The 15,479-nt window shown below is 44.0% G+C and overlaps 1 protein-coding gene and 1 long non-coding RNA gene across 24 annotated transcripts in view; one reads left to right on the top strand and one right to left on the bottom strand.

Moving 5' to 3' along the window:
- LOC135089427 (microtubule-associated serine/threonine-protein kinase 3-like) overlaps window positions 1-13,061 on the top strand; it is a 271,594-nt gene extending 258,533 nt beyond the window's left edge. For 15 of the 22 annotated variants that reach the window (XM_063984974.1, XM_063984985.1, XM_063984987.1 and 12 more), the window contains 13 exons: window positions 44-339; window positions 679-902; window positions 1,170-1,382; window positions 1,701-2,053; window positions 2,167-2,321; window positions 2,466-2,632; window positions 2,774-2,941; window positions 3,470-3,660; window positions 4,051-4,265; window positions 4,544-4,724; window positions 5,251-5,402; window positions 6,892-6,957; window positions 9,512-13,061. In XM_063984974.1, coding sequence (XP_063841044.1) covers window positions 44-339; window positions 679-902; window positions 1,170-1,382; window positions 1,701-2,053; window positions 2,167-2,321; window positions 2,466-2,632; window positions 2,774-2,941; window positions 3,470-3,660; window positions 4,051-4,265; window positions 4,544-4,724; window positions 5,251-5,402; window positions 6,892-6,957; window positions 9,512-10,690 — 3,560 coding nt within the window. In that variant the 3' untranslated portion in view covers window positions 10,691-13,061. Of the gene's footprint in view, window positions 1-43; window positions 340-678; window positions 903-1,169; window positions 1,383-1,700; window positions 2,054-2,166; window positions 2,322-2,465; window positions 2,633-2,773; window positions 2,942-3,469; window positions 3,661-4,050; window positions 4,266-4,543; window positions 4,725-5,250; window positions 5,403-6,891; window positions 6,958-8,222; window positions 8,284-9,511 lie in introns of all 22 variants that reach the window. The other 7 variants (XM_063984973.1, XM_063984976.1, XM_063984983.1 and 4 more) reach the window with 6 other exon arrangements.
- Window positions 5,853-10,346, bottom strand: LOC135089441 (uncharacterized). 2 transcript variants are annotated; one of them, XR_010261488.1, is made up of 3 exons: window positions 10,207-10,346; window positions 8,947-9,084; window positions 5,853-7,275 (listed from the first exon to the last, which is right to left on the bottom strand). It is a non-coding gene; the product is annotated as an uncharacterized LOC135089441 (long non-coding RNA). The 2 variants fall into 2 exon arrangements; XR_010261487.1 differs by lacking the exon at window positions 5,853-7,275 and adding an exon at window positions 7,781-8,004.
- Window positions 13,062-15,479: the final 2,418 nt, after the last annotated feature.

Raw genomic sequence — 15,479 nt, 5'->3', positions numbered from 1 at the left:
GTAACCACCACCAGAACCTTACCTCACATATCATTGTCTCCAGAGCTGAGTGATGACCTGGCAGCTGATGGTGATGCAGAGGACAGCACCGGCAGCGGGACAAGTGCTAGCGGTGCAAACTCCCGCAAGACCTCCAACTCTGAGTACTCCCCGGGCCAGTCTTCCACTCACTCCTCCAGCCCGCCCTCCAAGTCCTCACCCAAGGAGGAGGAGTATGAGAATGTCAAGTTGATATCCAATGGGGCGTACGGAGCTGTCTACCTTGTCCGCCACAAGATCAGCAAGGAGCGCTTCGCCATGAAGAAGATCAGCAAGCACAACCTCATGTTGCGGAATCAGGTACAGCAATGTTCACCTCAGGCACACACACACATTCAGGAAAAGTTTGCATGTACTTGAAAATATATAAACCTCATATATAGTTACACTCTTGAAAAAAAAGATGAATAGTTTGCACACACTTGGAAAAAAAACTCAGGTACATTCACTCAAAAAAAAAATTTGCATACACTTGAAAAAAGAACTCGTATACACTCACTCATAAAAATTTAACACACACTTGAAAAATACAAAAGCCTCATGTACACTCACTCAAAAAGTTACTTGAAAAATCATCGACACATGAAGATCTGATTACCATTTTAGTAGCTTGACCCTAATGCCCTCTTGTTGCCTCAGGTGGAGCAGGTGTTTAACGAGCGGGACATCATGAGCTTCACAGACAATCCCTTCGTTGTGTCCATGATCTGCAGCTTTGAGACCAAGAAGCATTTGTGTCTGGTGATGGAGTATGTGGAGGGTGGAGACTGTGCCACGCTGCTCAAGAACATGGGTCCCCTCCCACCTGACATGGCGAGGTTCTACTTTGCTGAGACTGTGCTGGCAGTTGAATATTTACACAGGTATCGTGATTTTCTAACTGTCCAAGCTGTGCAACTTACCCTTGTCAAGTGAAGGCGGGAGGGGCTTAGGGAGTGCTTTGAATGACAGCGTATATGAAAGTTATGTGCTTTGTCTTAGCTTCCTGAGGGAGACAGCCTTGGTATATGTATGTATATATGTATGGTAACTCACTATAATACGATAGAGGCATCTAAAGTAATATATGGGGTATTATTAAGGCATTTTCTCCTACTTTACACAATTGGCAAGCTAACTTTGTCTTCTAGTTATGGCATTGTTCACCGAGACCTCAAGCCAGACAACCTCCTGATCACTGCCCTTGGCCACATCAAGCTGACAGACTTTGGCCTCAGCAAGATGGGTCTCATGTCCTTGGCCACCAACTTGTACGAAGGTTACATTGACAAAGAGACGAGGCAGTTTTCAGACAAGCAGGTGTTTGGCACGCCAGAGTACATTGCTCCAGAGGTCATTTTGAGGTGAGTGAGAGGCATAGACTTGGTACACATTTGGATCTCAACAAAGAGTACATTTATAGATGAATGTAGCATTTTTAAGCCATTACTAAGGAGAAACAAGTCATTCACATACATCATTTGACTTTTACCAAGTATCTGGATAAAATTCAAGTTGTATTTAATCTCCATCTCATATCAGGCAAGGCAAGGACTGCATATTTATAGATTAATTTCATGGTTATTGAAGCCATCACAAATGAGTCATTCATATACACCTTCTCACTTTTACAATATGTCTGGATTAAATTCAAGTTGTATTTAACCTCCGTCTCATTCCAGGCAAGGCTACGGGAAACCGGTGGATTGGTGGGCGATGGGTGTTATCCTGTATGAATTCTTGATTGGCTGCGTCCCCTTCTTTGGGGAGACGCCTGAGGAACTGTTTGCCCACACGGTGAATGATGACATAGAGTGGCCCAGTGAAGAGGAGTGGCCCGTGCAGGAGGATGCCAAGGACCTGATCTCAGCGCTGCTCCACCACTCGCCGCTGGATCGCCTTGGTACAGTAGGAGGTGCCATGGAGGTGAAGGAGCACGTCTTCTTTATCCCCATCGACTGGGATTCACTCTTGAGGCAAAAAGCCGAGTTTGTGCCCCAGCTGGATAACGACGAGGACACAAGCTACTTTGATAGTGAGTGGATCTTTCTTGTGTCTTAATTTTTTTTTTTCATTGACTATTTGTGAGCAGAATTGGCATGTTTTGAATTGTTGGTATAGTTACTCATTTGCAATTCTCTTGTACAGCTCGGTTAGATCGGTACAACCACGAGTTGGAGGAAGACAGTGAGGAAGGAGGAGAGGGTGGAGCATTCCCTTCCTTCTCCTCATACTCTCCAAGGTACCACAAGATCACGTCATCACATTCTGCTGACGTGCCTCAGCTAGACACCAGTTTCCAGGTAATGTAGTGATCAGCGTCATAGGTTATTTTCTTGTCATTTCTGGTTTTCCAGAAATTGGAAAACGTGAAAAAAGTGTCATTATGAGGAAGAATATAGCTTTTTCCTATAAAATTCAGTCTTAATCACGCTTTGCTTATGCAGACGGAGGCTTCGAGTGAGGGAGGACAGGACAATGCTGACCCTCGAGATTCTGTGTCTCGTGGGGACTCTGGACACAGCGACCAATCAGAGTCCTCACGGTCCACCCTTGAGTCCTCCACGAACACTCCAGAGACGGAGAGCCAGGACCTCCCAGCGACCCCTGATGTGTGAGTGAAAGTTTCCTACGCTGAGGTGTTGCATCTCGCTTAACTTTTTTATGTGTCATTTGAATCATGTTTTTAAGTTTCTTTAATTTCCTTTGTATCCTTGTGGAGAGGAGGTAAAAACTTGGTGTGCTCCATCATTAGGACTGGTGGTAAGCTAGAGGGAGGGCCAGTGTGTCAGAGCACCCCAGAGTCCTCACAGACTGAGAGCGAGGATGTGTCACCCCAAGTCCAGAGAAGAAGACGGCTGCACTCTCACTCTAGAGATTCTCTGCCAAGATTCTCCATATCTGGAGAAGAAGACTGGCTAAGGTACGAAGTAACATTAGAGGTGTAGAGCAAGGCACCATGAGGAATGGATCACCACATGGATCCCGTCCTTCTCTTGAGCTTGGGCCTCTCTCACTCTTAGGAAATGGGTTGGGAGGGACCTTTTGTCCAGCCAGGGATCATCAATATACTGTTTTTGGGTAGTGATTGTCAAATGATATACTTTGAGTTATTTTATTATGTCATTTTCAAGTCTGCATGCATTTTTATGGCCGATGTAGAGTAGTAGTTTTATTATGTGGAGCATTACATTGGTATTTTGTAGCTGCCTATAACTTTTATAAAACTAATTGTAGTTATTGGTTTTATGTAATGCTTTTTTTTGCCTTCAGTTCTGTGTATAAAATCTTGTAGTTTTAGCATGTTATGATAAAAAGATGAGTAAAAATATTAGACAAAACAGACTAGAAGTTTCTTCCACACACAGCTCCACTTTAGCATTTTGACTACCATGTAGGAACAACAAACAACACAACAGTGACCAAGTTCAGCATTTAATTGAAAGTCAAGTTTGTTCCTTTCAAGCATGGAGGGCGGAAGCTTGCGGGAGTTGTCGCCGGTGGACGAGCGACCAGGAGCCTCGGAAAGACTGTCCATGCCGAAATTCAACGTGCCGCCCTCATCGCCAGCCTTCAAGCAAAGGACGAGGCAGGTGATCAAGAGTGCCTCTGCCTCGGGCCTCTCCCTCATGATCCCTACAGGTGAGTCAGGCAGGCTGTGGCTGGGGGGCCTTCAAGAAGCTGGTGTGGGATGGAAAGTGTGCAGACTTTCTGCACACTTGCAGAAATACAAGAATCTTCCAAAGGAAGCCGATGTTGGATAGAAAGGATGCAGACTTGTAATTAGATAAACTTGGTACCTGTATTCAAAATGAGATGGATGCTTTAAGTTATGAAATTTATCTGCAATGTAATATGTAACTATTTAATGCAAGAATCATAAAATAAAGAGTACTGGTATTACTATAGAGGGTTCTCAATAAATGCTGGAGTTGCAACCATTTCTTTTATTGTATCACATATAGTGTCATTGTTAGAGTATGAATATTTGATTTTAAACCTGCTTATCCACATGCTCTATTTTCCCCACAGACGACAGTTCTCCACAGCCCATCCAGTCTCCAGGTGGCTCCAGCACAGCCTCTTCCAGGGATGCCTCACCCTCCAGAGAAATATCTCCTCTCGTCAACTCCCTCAAGCCTCCCACTATCATCCGCCGAGGTCCGCAGGGCTTCGGCTTCACTATCCGAGCCATCAGGGTCTACTTCGGGGACTCTGACTACTACACTGTGCATCACCTGGTCATGGTAAGGGGGTGAGGGGTGAGGGGGTGAGTGTGCAGGGCTAAGGGCTGGGAGGACTGCAGGAAGGAGTGTCAAGGATTAGTTACTGATGCATTACTTAAGTTATTTCTGTACTAATAATTGACATTAATTGAATAATCAAGAAAATTTTTACCTTTAGTGTTTGTTTTATGGACTTTAGTTAAATGGTGTTTTGTTTTGGTGTGGTGTATTTAAGGGTAAAGTGTTATTTATTTAATACTATTGTCATTAGCGTCACTACTCAACACTCTCCCCTTCAGGATGTTGACCAGCGGAGTCCAGCATTTGAGGCCGGCCTGCGTCCTGGGGAACTCATCACCCACATCAACGGGGAGCCCATCCAGGGAATGTTCCACACCCAGGTCGTCACGCTGCTCATGAGTTCCACCGACCATGTCTCCCTCCGCTCAATGCCACTGGACCAGACTTCCATCAGGGCAGGTGGGTGGCTGGGTAGGAGCGGTTCCTTACATCAAGCTGGATGAGTTAAGATGCTTCTCTTCATTCGCACATTAATTCATTTGATCTTCCTCAAGCTATATGGACTGACAACTGTTTCTTTGCATAGCCGTATATTTCCACGTTTCCTCTAAGGCAGGGGTTATGATTACAGTATATCAAGCTGCTTGTACTACTTTTTTCATTTATTCATCATTTTATCTTTTTATTTACACCAAAGGGAAGTGGTATGAGTGAGAATGAATGTGTAAGTTATGCACCATGTCTTGGCTAGCCCCATTTTTGGGGGGAGCTTGGGAAGACAGCCTTGGTATATGTATCTTTTTATTCATCAGGCTATGTGGACTTTTCTCTTGTAAGTGTTGTATAGCTGTATATTTCCCTGTTTTCCCTAAGTAAAACCAAACATTTAAACTTCAATTTGTGATGGCAATCCAAGGTAGACATGATCCTTCAGTTTGTTGTTGAGTTATTGGTTAGCACTTTCTTACTAATGCTTCCATCCCAGGTGGGCGGAAGAGACATCCAGGCGCGTCCAAGCTGGCCAAGCGTCTGCCAGCAGCCAAACCACGCCGCTCCAAGAAGGAGTCAGAGAAGAGACGGAAAACTTCACTATTCCGGAGGGTGTCCAACAAGAGAGTCTCCGCGGAAATTCAGCAGGTAAGGGGTGCCTCTGACCACCTTAGGTTTGGTCAGTCGGCGTGGAACAGAGCCTCAGTAAGGACTAAAAATCATGTTCAGGCATTATGCAAGCTGTGTATTGTGGCATAGGGGTGAACCAGGCAGTGGAGTGAGTTACTGGAATGCAGAAACTTAGTGCTAACAAATCCCATAAATTAAAGCAATGAACATTTGTTCTTTAATACCAGCCATTCTCATTATGTGTTGATGATTTGGAATTAGCAGTTAGTTATAGTGAGAGTTTGGCATCAAGTCCACATCTGGTAAAATTGTTTTCTTTAAGTGCTCACTGTCCACCCAACACAGCACAGCACTGAGTTTCAGGGTAATAACTAATGTACACTCGTTTAAGTCATTGGATATGCCACAGTATACAGAGAAATAATTTGAAGTATACAGATAAATAATTTGAAGGCATGGGATGAGTAGTATTGAACTAACTTTTTTTTTTTCTCATGAATTTCAGTATTTTTTTCATGAATTACAGTAAAGATTTGGAGCAATTTTTTTTTTTCCCCCATTCAGGTTTATTTTAGTTTTTATTACTTTCAGCAGCAGCATTAAGTTCAGGATAACAAGTGAAATAAATTAGTTCTTACAAGTTCTTATGAGATAGAATTGAATGACACATGAAGCTTCACAGCAACAGCCATCTCCCATTTCTCCCACTCTTCCCTCCTATCTTCCTCTCCCTTCCTCCCCTACCTCTAACAGCACAAGTCATGGGTGTTGGTGCAAATCTGTTGTTGTGCTCTCCCCTTAGTTTTCAAGGGAATGAATTAATGCACAAAGAATAATTTTATAATAGCAAAATGTCCCTTTTTATTTTTCTTTGCTCAGTAACATCTCTTCAATATGGAATGCTGGAAGGTAGTCGCTTGTTTTGGTCTGATGATTGAGTACACTTTTTTTGTGTATAATGCTTTTGGATTAACTCAAAAAGTCCTGAGCTCTTCACCTTACTCACAAAATTTTAATAATTCCATGAATAGAAAACATCACCCACTGCATCATCTATTAAAGTTATGTTGCTGTTAGCCATGTTGCCCCCTCTCATTCCTTACCACACCGGGGATTCAAGGCTTTTCACCTCTTAAGTAGATTTAACTTTTCTTTGTTTTAGGTTATTTGCAGCCACTGTATCACATCACTAAGTTAAAATTTACCTCTCTTAATATCAGTTAGGATGGTGGAAGGTTACTTTTCTCAGCACAGCAAAGCTTCACTCATTGTTATGCATCTTGTAAACTACAATACATTCTGAACCTCATAGAAAATAAAAATCAGCTTTATTTATGTATTTATCTATTATAACCACACAATACAAATCTCCCATAACTTAAAAACATCTTTAAGAGGTCAGCAAGATGAGGCTTTGCTGTGCCTGACTAGTGCATCACTGACAGCAAGTGGCAGCTGGGCTGGTGGTCGCTGGGAATTTGTACTATTTCACTCGTTTCTTTTGCAGCTGAGTACTCCTCAGTCGGCTCCTGTTTTATCTCCTGATTTTGTGCCTCAGTTCTCAGCTACTTTGGTACGATGTTGTGCTTTTCATGCAGCAATAGCCTTACTACTACTACTACTATTACAACCACTTTTACCACTACTACTACTTTCACTACTACAGCTATAATAGTTTTGTTGCTTGTACTCTTTCATCCTTGTACAGATTCTGTTTCCCACTACCCCTTTACTTTTCCCTCAACTCAACAGCCAGGAGTGTTGACCAACCACACCTCACTACTAGTTGCTTCTCATCCTTTCCTGACTCTGTTCATGGATGTAATTATAATCACAATTTGCTGTGTTGGGTCCTGGCCATAGATGAAGCAGCAGCCCTCCAGTGTAGTTCCTGGAGAGGCAAAGGAGGATCATTTTAGTGTCAGAATTGTGTCCACCAAGATTTCATGTCATTAGGGGGTCAGTAGAGCTTCATAAGGGTCAAACGTTACCTGACTATCACACCTGGTGGGGTGTCTCCTGTGGGTTTGTAAACATACTGTGGGAGACATCCTGTGGGTCCCGTGGGCAGGGCAGGGCAGAGAGAGAGAGAGAGAGAGAGAGAGAGAGAGAGAGAGAGAGAGAGAGAGAGAGAGAGAGAGAGAGAGAGACACAGACAGAGAGAGAGAGAGAGTGTGGAGATTCTGTGTAACTGCCACCTCAGTGATGTAAGAGAGTCATCACACACAAGGTAACCACTCAGCTTTCTGTGGATTGATCTTCATTCCTCACCTAACTGTTAATATGACCACATCTCTCGATTGTTTACGTGCCCTGTTGTTTATGCCATTGTAGCTATCTTTGAGGTCCAAAAGGAAAACTTGTAACTTGTGCATTGCTTCAGGTGTAACAAGGAGTTTTTCACATGCTTTGATATATATTTATGATGCTATAAAGACAGAAACAATAGGATGCAGCAGGGGCTTTCACATTGCTGGTTATGTGAGTGCTGAATATCCAACTCAGTGGCATCTGCAGGTGGCAGGTGGTTGCCTTCCATGTGGTGACTCCCTTGTGTGTGCAGGCTGTGGCTACACATGATGAAGCTGCAGCCATACTGTGTAGGTTTCTTTTGTGACCACTGTATGTAAGAGGAAGGAGAGTGAAAGAATTACAGCATACAAGGGACAGGAATATCTTCGGTCATGGTATCTGCTGGGAATTGCCTAGTTGGGACCACATTGCAGTTATGATTCAGTTATGTTGTTTAGATGAACTGATATTAGATGAAGACTTGGTTTGTTCAGCCATAATACAATTTGTGATCCTCCTCCTTTACATATGATGCTTGACAAGAAGATTGGATGCCCAGTTGAAAGTGCGAAGACAGTGGGAAATTTTCTTCAGTGTATTGTTGAGGGTAAATACGAGACAGAGTTTCAGAGCCTCCTCAATGTCACAGTAGCCTTGATGCTCCTGCCTGGAGCTTGCCAGAACACTAGTTGCTTGCAGGCATCCAACAAGGCTCTTCCTGTGTTATCTTTGCTGCTTGCAAGCCTGCTTGAAATTATTTAGTATGGCTTCTGTTAGTTGAAGACACATTGACAAGATAACTTAATTGCCTTGAAAGAAGCAGGCCACATAACCAATGGAATGAGTTAGTTGAGTTGGGTGAGTTGAGTGAGTTGGTTGGTCTTAGAAAATTAGCCACACAGAATCAGCCATGGAAGATGCCTGCAAGCAGCTCACACACTGGCTGGCTCCAGGCGAGGCATTGAGGCTGCCATGATGACTTGGCAGGGATTTAATCCTGTCCTGCTTACTACCCTCAAGAAAGTAACTGAGAAAATAACCCATAATGCACTTGGCACTTACACCAAGGCAAAGAATCTTGTTGTCAAGCACTGTCATATATTATTAGTGTATATCAGATATTGAAGATGCCGTAATCATGGTGTTGAAATGACAGTGTATCTAGTTCTTAAAAGTAACCTCAAAATCAACGTTTAATTAGTCATCATTGAAACCACTAATGAACAAAGTAAAACCAGTCATAATTATTAAGTGGTTAGATGACCGTCACCTGTGTCGAGGTGGCGGGTAGTGTGGTGTGGTGATCCGTGTGGTGTGTCATGGGGCGTCACCTCTGTGGTGGCCGGGCTGTGGCCAGGCGCTGCAGGTGGCGCCGCACTGTGCATCTGAGTGTTGCTCTCCCATCCTCCTGTAAATAATGTACATCTCAGCTTGTGGATGGTGTAGTTTTTGTTGTATTAAATCATAGTCTTCAGTGTACAGCCTAGTCCTAGTGTAGAGTACTTGGGGAAGCCGTCTCTCCCTAGTCAGTACGGAAATGGTGTACATTGCAAACTCTATGAGAAGAGAGTCAATCGTATACTATATATGCATGATAAAAATAGTTTTGTAGCCTGGACTAATAATAAATTAACCACAAAAATACTTCTGAATGTATAAAATAATTTTGCCACAAGTTGATTAAGTCATGCTAGATATTTGAATAAAATAAATTTTATTGGAAGACTAAGACTAAATTATTTGAATAAACAAATGGAGAATTTGTTTCAGCCTTAAAAGTTAATTTCTTATTTTCCTTGTTGTCACTGTGGCTCACTGTGCTTCTCCTCCCACAGCTTGCCGCCTCAGGGTCACCCCCCATGCTGACACCCAGCCGGAGCTTCCAGTCCCTCAACCGCTCCGTCTCCTCCCAGGACAGCATCCCCAGTTCTCCCACACGCTGCAAGTCACCTCACTCACCTCCCACTGCCCGCCTCTTCTCCCCCTCAGTGGAGCAGGTCCAGTCGCCCCTGAACTCCTCCGGGTCCTCCTCCCCCACGTCCTCAGTGCCGAACTCCCCTGCCGGCTCATCCACTCTCCACCAGAGGCCGTCATCCCTCCACGTCAACCACAAGGTAGCCAACGTCAACTGCTTCCGCTCTCCAAACAGGCGAAAGTCAGTGGGTCATATCCCGCTCTCCCCCCTGGCCCGCACTCCCTCCCCCTCACCCCTGCCAGCCTCTCCTACCCGATCCCCATCACCATTGGTCCACCATCACCATCACCATCATCACCACCACCACCATCACTGTCCTGGATCCTCCAACACCACCCAGACCTACTCCCCTGGCTCCTCACTCACCCCTGGGCCAGCCTCAAAGAAGTGTCTCGGTCGGCCCAAGAGTGCCGAGCCGGGGTCTCCACTGCTGCGCCGTGCCCTGTCCCCAGACCGCCTTCACCCGCGGTCTGCTGAGGCAAAGGGCACAGCCACCATCAGCCCCCTGGCCACTCCCTCCCCACCCAAGCTGACCAACAATCCCCCAAGACTCACCATCACCAGCCAGTCGCCGCCCAACTATGAGACCCCCAGCGTGCTGCGGTCCAGCGGCCTGTCCCAGCGGTACAGCGGTGCCGTCAGCCTCCCACCAGCACTGTCCACCAGCCCTCTGGAGGAGGCTCCTGAGGAACTGGATTCACCTGAAAGGCAGGAAGCATCACGGACAAGTTTTTGTGAGAGCCCCCAGAGCGGGCGAGGACAAGCCCCCCCAGGGACCAGCACCGAGGCCACTCCTGGGCCTGGCAAGGAGGGCCGCCCCACGGGCTCAGCTCAGGGTGGTGGACAGCACTGCTGCACCACAGACAAGAGACCCAACAAAGAGCACACAGAAGGAAAGGAGAAGGGCCGGAGCGACAGTCGTAGCCGCAGGGACACGAGGGACCTGCGGCGGGAGGACAGCAAGCGCGAGTCTCGGCGCACAGCTCAGGAAAAGAGGGAGTTGTTCAAGGCCGGCAAGGAGAAGGAAGGCACCTCCTAGGGTTGGCCCTCCGCTGGCCCCCCTGCACCCACAAGTGGCACCAACGCGTGCCTCCAACACTTGTGTGTCTTCTGGGCGGGGCCGCGGCCATCCCCCTCTTGTAAGAAGTAAGGAGACTGTTTGCAGCTTGTGATGATTTCTTCCTTTCCTCTCTTGGACAAATGTTGCTATCTTTAGCAAGTAGCAGAGCTACTGAAATCATTCCTGGTATATTGTTGGTTTGTGTTGTGTGGAGTTGTTGTGATGCCACAAGGTCTGGTTGTGTTACTACCATTGTGATATTACAGAGACCACAAGTCTTAATCTTGCGTGTCTGTCTCAGTCGCCAATATGTAGGCACCAAAACTTCGGTCCCTGTCATTTTGTAAATACTTTATAATACGTTTATCTCAAAGATTTTTATGTTTTTACTTACTGTTTAAAGTTGTCTGTGTTATAACTGCATATTATCTATATATACGTACTCATACTCATTTTATCAAGCTCATGGAGTTCTCTAGTGTTGTATATATTTTGTCCCTCATTGTCATGTTGCTGTACAATTTTACAGTTGCCATGTTGGAGCCATCAGGTGGAATTTAGCATATTGGACACTTTTGCCGTTTCCATTCTTCTTCCCTCAGGTTCAAGGGGCAATTCAAAAAAAATAATTGTTGATGGCTGTGGTTTTGGTTAAGCTCTTGGTGATGTGTTCTGCTTGTGTTTCCTTGCTGTAAAAGATACCATGATGTGTACTTAAGATAATAGTTTTAATTTGTATTCCATTTGTGAAGTCACCGCCGGTGTACACACGATGCACTACTTGGACTCACATAGAAACTGATTAGGCTCTTAGTTGGTATGGTGAGACACCATTGGCATTTTGTATGTCACTCAATAGTTGCTTGAAGTTCATTAGTATTAGTTAAAAGTTCATAGATTTGATGAATTATAGTCATATTTTTCTCCTTGAAAGGCGATGTGCTTTAGGAGTCGAGCCATCTCCTTCGGTGTGGGTTATCCGGCTAACTTTTCATGTTAATTCCAGGAGACTTTCTTGTAACAAGGCGCGTAAATGTTGTTCTTATGGACGTAATAATGATGCTTCCTTTATGCATTTGTCTCGCAAGACCAAGCTGATGGTCCGGTAATGTCTGAAGCTTTTCCATAGTTGTAATTTGTCAATTTTTCTCATTAGGTAGCAGTGAGGAAAATTCGTAAAAATGTGTAGAAAACGTTTGTAAAAGGAAATAATTATTTTCACTATAGTGAGTGTAGTTTACAAATTGTTATTATTTTCAAGATGTGGTTAGTCAGTACTTTTAGCTTGCTGTCGTGCTTCACCAGAGCTGCCAGGGACCAGTGGCATGCCACCTCTGCTGGGGAACATTTGATCGAGGTCTTCCTTTTTGCCTCCCGCCTTGGAGCGCCTCGCCGTGACTTTCCCAATCATGCAGGGGAGAATGATGAACCAAACTTACCTTTAGTCACTGGAGTGCACCATGACTTTCTCTGCCACTGGTGGGGGGCTGGCTGGGCGGGCACTCCTGCCTTCAGGATGCCTGGTGGGGACCTTTTGGTTCACCTCTTGGTTTAGGTTTTATGTTCCACTTGAGGCTCAATGTTCCTTTGGTTTCTGGTTTCTGAAATCATATAGTTTGTTAGTTATCTTGCTTATGGGTTTCTCCAACACAAGAATCCAGTGTTTACTCAGTGCAAGAGAATTTTATAGAAATCAAATTTGAAAAATAAAAAATAAAAGATGAAAACCCACATGTAGAAGGAATGACAACTTTCATGAAATTTGAATGGTCATGATTTTGAAGGCTTTCTTTTCCCAAGTGTTAGCAGAGAACTTTCTTCAGTTTACCCTGAGACAATTTCAAAGAAAACTGACAGGCTGTCACACGAACCAGAATTAAAGAGTGAACATCAGTCCCGTCATGACCCATCCAGAACACTAACAGATTTATAAAAAAAGAAATGAGATATAAATAATTACACAACGCTTTAATATATATAAAATTACATAATGTTGAAATATTTGAACTATATTTTTTGTACTAAAGGAGACCTAAGGGAATTTTTTTATTTTTTTCCATTTAAAGCAAGGATTTGGTGGCTAAGCTTTACCTTTGAAAAATGTCATTTACAACTGAGAGGAAAATGTTTCTTCAAGGCTTCTTTTGTACTAGCCGAAGTGTAATCTTCCAGATATGGCCTGAGGAGTGTTGTATTATCATTTAATATTTGTAAAGCTCCTGCATTGCATCACAGGCAGACGAGGACCGACCGGAGTGCCATTTTCATATCCAACATGGTTGCTACGTCGTCACATCCCATGTTTTCTAGATAAGTACATACTAGGAAAAATAAATGTCTTAGATTTCCAGCTCTGTGTTTGACTCACCACAGCTCCCATTTAACACCCTCTGAAGTACATGATTTATATAATGTGAAAAGAGTAAATAGTGGTGCGAGGAAGCAAGTGGCTGCAGAGGTAGAACAAAGCATACATAAGAGGATACTTGAAGAGAAAAAAGAGAATACACACCAAGAAGGATGCTGTGAGGATGACAGGCAGAGAAGGATGCTGTAAGGATGACAGGCAGAGAAGGATGTTGTAAAGATGACATGTTGCAGAAATTTCAAGAGCAAGTTTCTATTCCTTATTTCTTACTTTCTTTAATTTTCTTTAATTAACAGTGTAGTGCGAATTTATCAACGACCTATGAATCGAAGTTTTACCATCGAAATTAAACACACACGGCACGGGAGCAGGAATGGGGAAAATGAGTGTGAATACGTGGAGTTGCTTGTAACCCATAGGAGGAGAAATGAAAAGATCGCGTAAGGAATGAGAACTCGCGAAGAACTGATGATTGGAGAGTTGGATGACGGAGCAGAGCATGTGGGAAGTGCTACCTTGGTGCGGGCATGGGGAAATAATGGAAGAGGAACTGGTAAAGAAAATGGGATAGTGAAAGAAAACGAAAGGGCGGTATATGCAAGGAAAACGCCAATATGAAAGGTAAACTTAAGCTGTCTGGGCGTAAACTATACATTTACTCAAAAAAATCATGAATGCAGTGGGGGTATATCTAAAGGATTAAACTCATCTATCTTAGCGATCATTATAGGCTGATTGGTGAGTATACACTGCGTCGCATCACAGGTTCAATCCAAGGTCAGTTTCACTGCTTATGAATGTATTCTGTCTGAAACACTTTGCTCTCTCACCACAACTATTTTCAAAGGCCACAAAACATGATTATCCGGTTTTTCAGGACTGTTTTCCCTACTAATAATGAAGAAAACTTGTTAATCTGTAACTGGAACTGTAAAAATATCCTTAAAATCCCGTGTAACTTCAACTACAGGCTTTAGAATATAGTGGAGGTGCGCGACAGAAATGTTTCAGAATATGGTCCTTAAATGCACATCTCATTATTTCAAGACATAATACATTGCCAAGCTGTAGTACTACGGTAAAGTCAGAGACAGAAGAACCAGGAGGGGCGATGGACGGACTGGTTTACCGATTGACTGAGACACTGGTGCAGCAACATTGAGGTCATGCAACGTCTGAAGGAGTGATTTTACATAAGTCTCTATAGAATACACCATTAGTTTCTCTCTCTCTCTCTCTCTCTCTCTCTCAACGCATAATCAACATACATCCACACACACACACACACACACACACACACACACACACACAGTTAAATCGAATACAAACTCAGAACCGTTTCGCAAATCATGAACACCATCTTATCGCCGCTAATTAACAGGCACACGACGGCGAAGATACACACGCGCAGCCTGGTGGCCCGCCCCGCTTGGTCTTATCGCTTTCAAGGCAAACAGGGAGGAGCAGTGGTTAATGAGCCGTTTCATTCCACACAGGTGAGCTCCCGGGAAAGTCTTGCCATTAGGGAACTCACCTGTGACGCATTTAACCGCGGAACGTAACGCATTTGATCTTATTTGACTTATTCTCTCTCCGCCTTCAGTTTTACTGCAGAAATTCCATGGAAGTTACGGAATATCGGTGAAAATAACTTGATTAACAAGAATAGTGGACAGGTGCACAGCGGCGAATACCTGAGATAATGTTCCGGATGATTTAATTACCTGAGGACATGTCTAACCCTTGCCCTTACCTTTCCTCATTGTGCCTCATTAGAAAACGTTGCCATACTCTTACCTTCTGCCCTTTCCCCGCCTCCCTGCCGCGCCCTTCCCTGCTCAGACACCTGCTGCACCAAAGGGAGGCGCCTCGTGGCCTCTAATCTTAAATCCTTCACGTATCCTTCTATCCTATTTACTTTCATATTTATTTAGTTATCTATCTTAACGACTTTGTTACCATGGTTCCTCAAGCAAATTAACCCAGTGCAGGTTTATGGCATAATTACGAAAGATAATCATCGACAGCAGAGGGAGATACTGGGTAGTTAGAACCATTTAGTGTCCGTAGGTACAATTTTCTTCTGTAATATCGTCGAGAGCCACTCAAGTAAGACTAGCGAATCAAGAGTGAAATGATATGGACACTGGAAAGGATGAGCAGAAAAAAGAAAAAAAGTTACCGCCATTTCATGTTAGGAGCTGAAACAATATTTATCTCAATCCATGTTAACCTTCCTTCTATCATCACCCTCGAGCCTACCTGAACAACAAGGCACTTAAGGGTTGAACATTACTCCGTCCACTACAGCAAGAAGAAAAGCAACCGGATTCAGATGATATTAAACGATAAAAAGACACCTCACCTTAACCGGGCGACGGGCAATGGCTGAGCAAGACT

This window comes from Scylla paramamosain, chromosome 33 (genome assembly GCF_035594125.1).
Source record: "Scylla paramamosain isolate STU-SP2022 chromosome 33, ASM3559412v1, whole genome shotgun sequence".
Classification (NCBI taxonomy): Eukaryota; Metazoa; Arthropoda; class Malacostraca; order Decapoda; family Portunidae; genus Scylla; species Scylla paramamosain.
The sequence above is the reverse complement of the archived record's forward strand: the minus strand, read 5'-3'. Positions and strand labels throughout refer to the sequence as shown.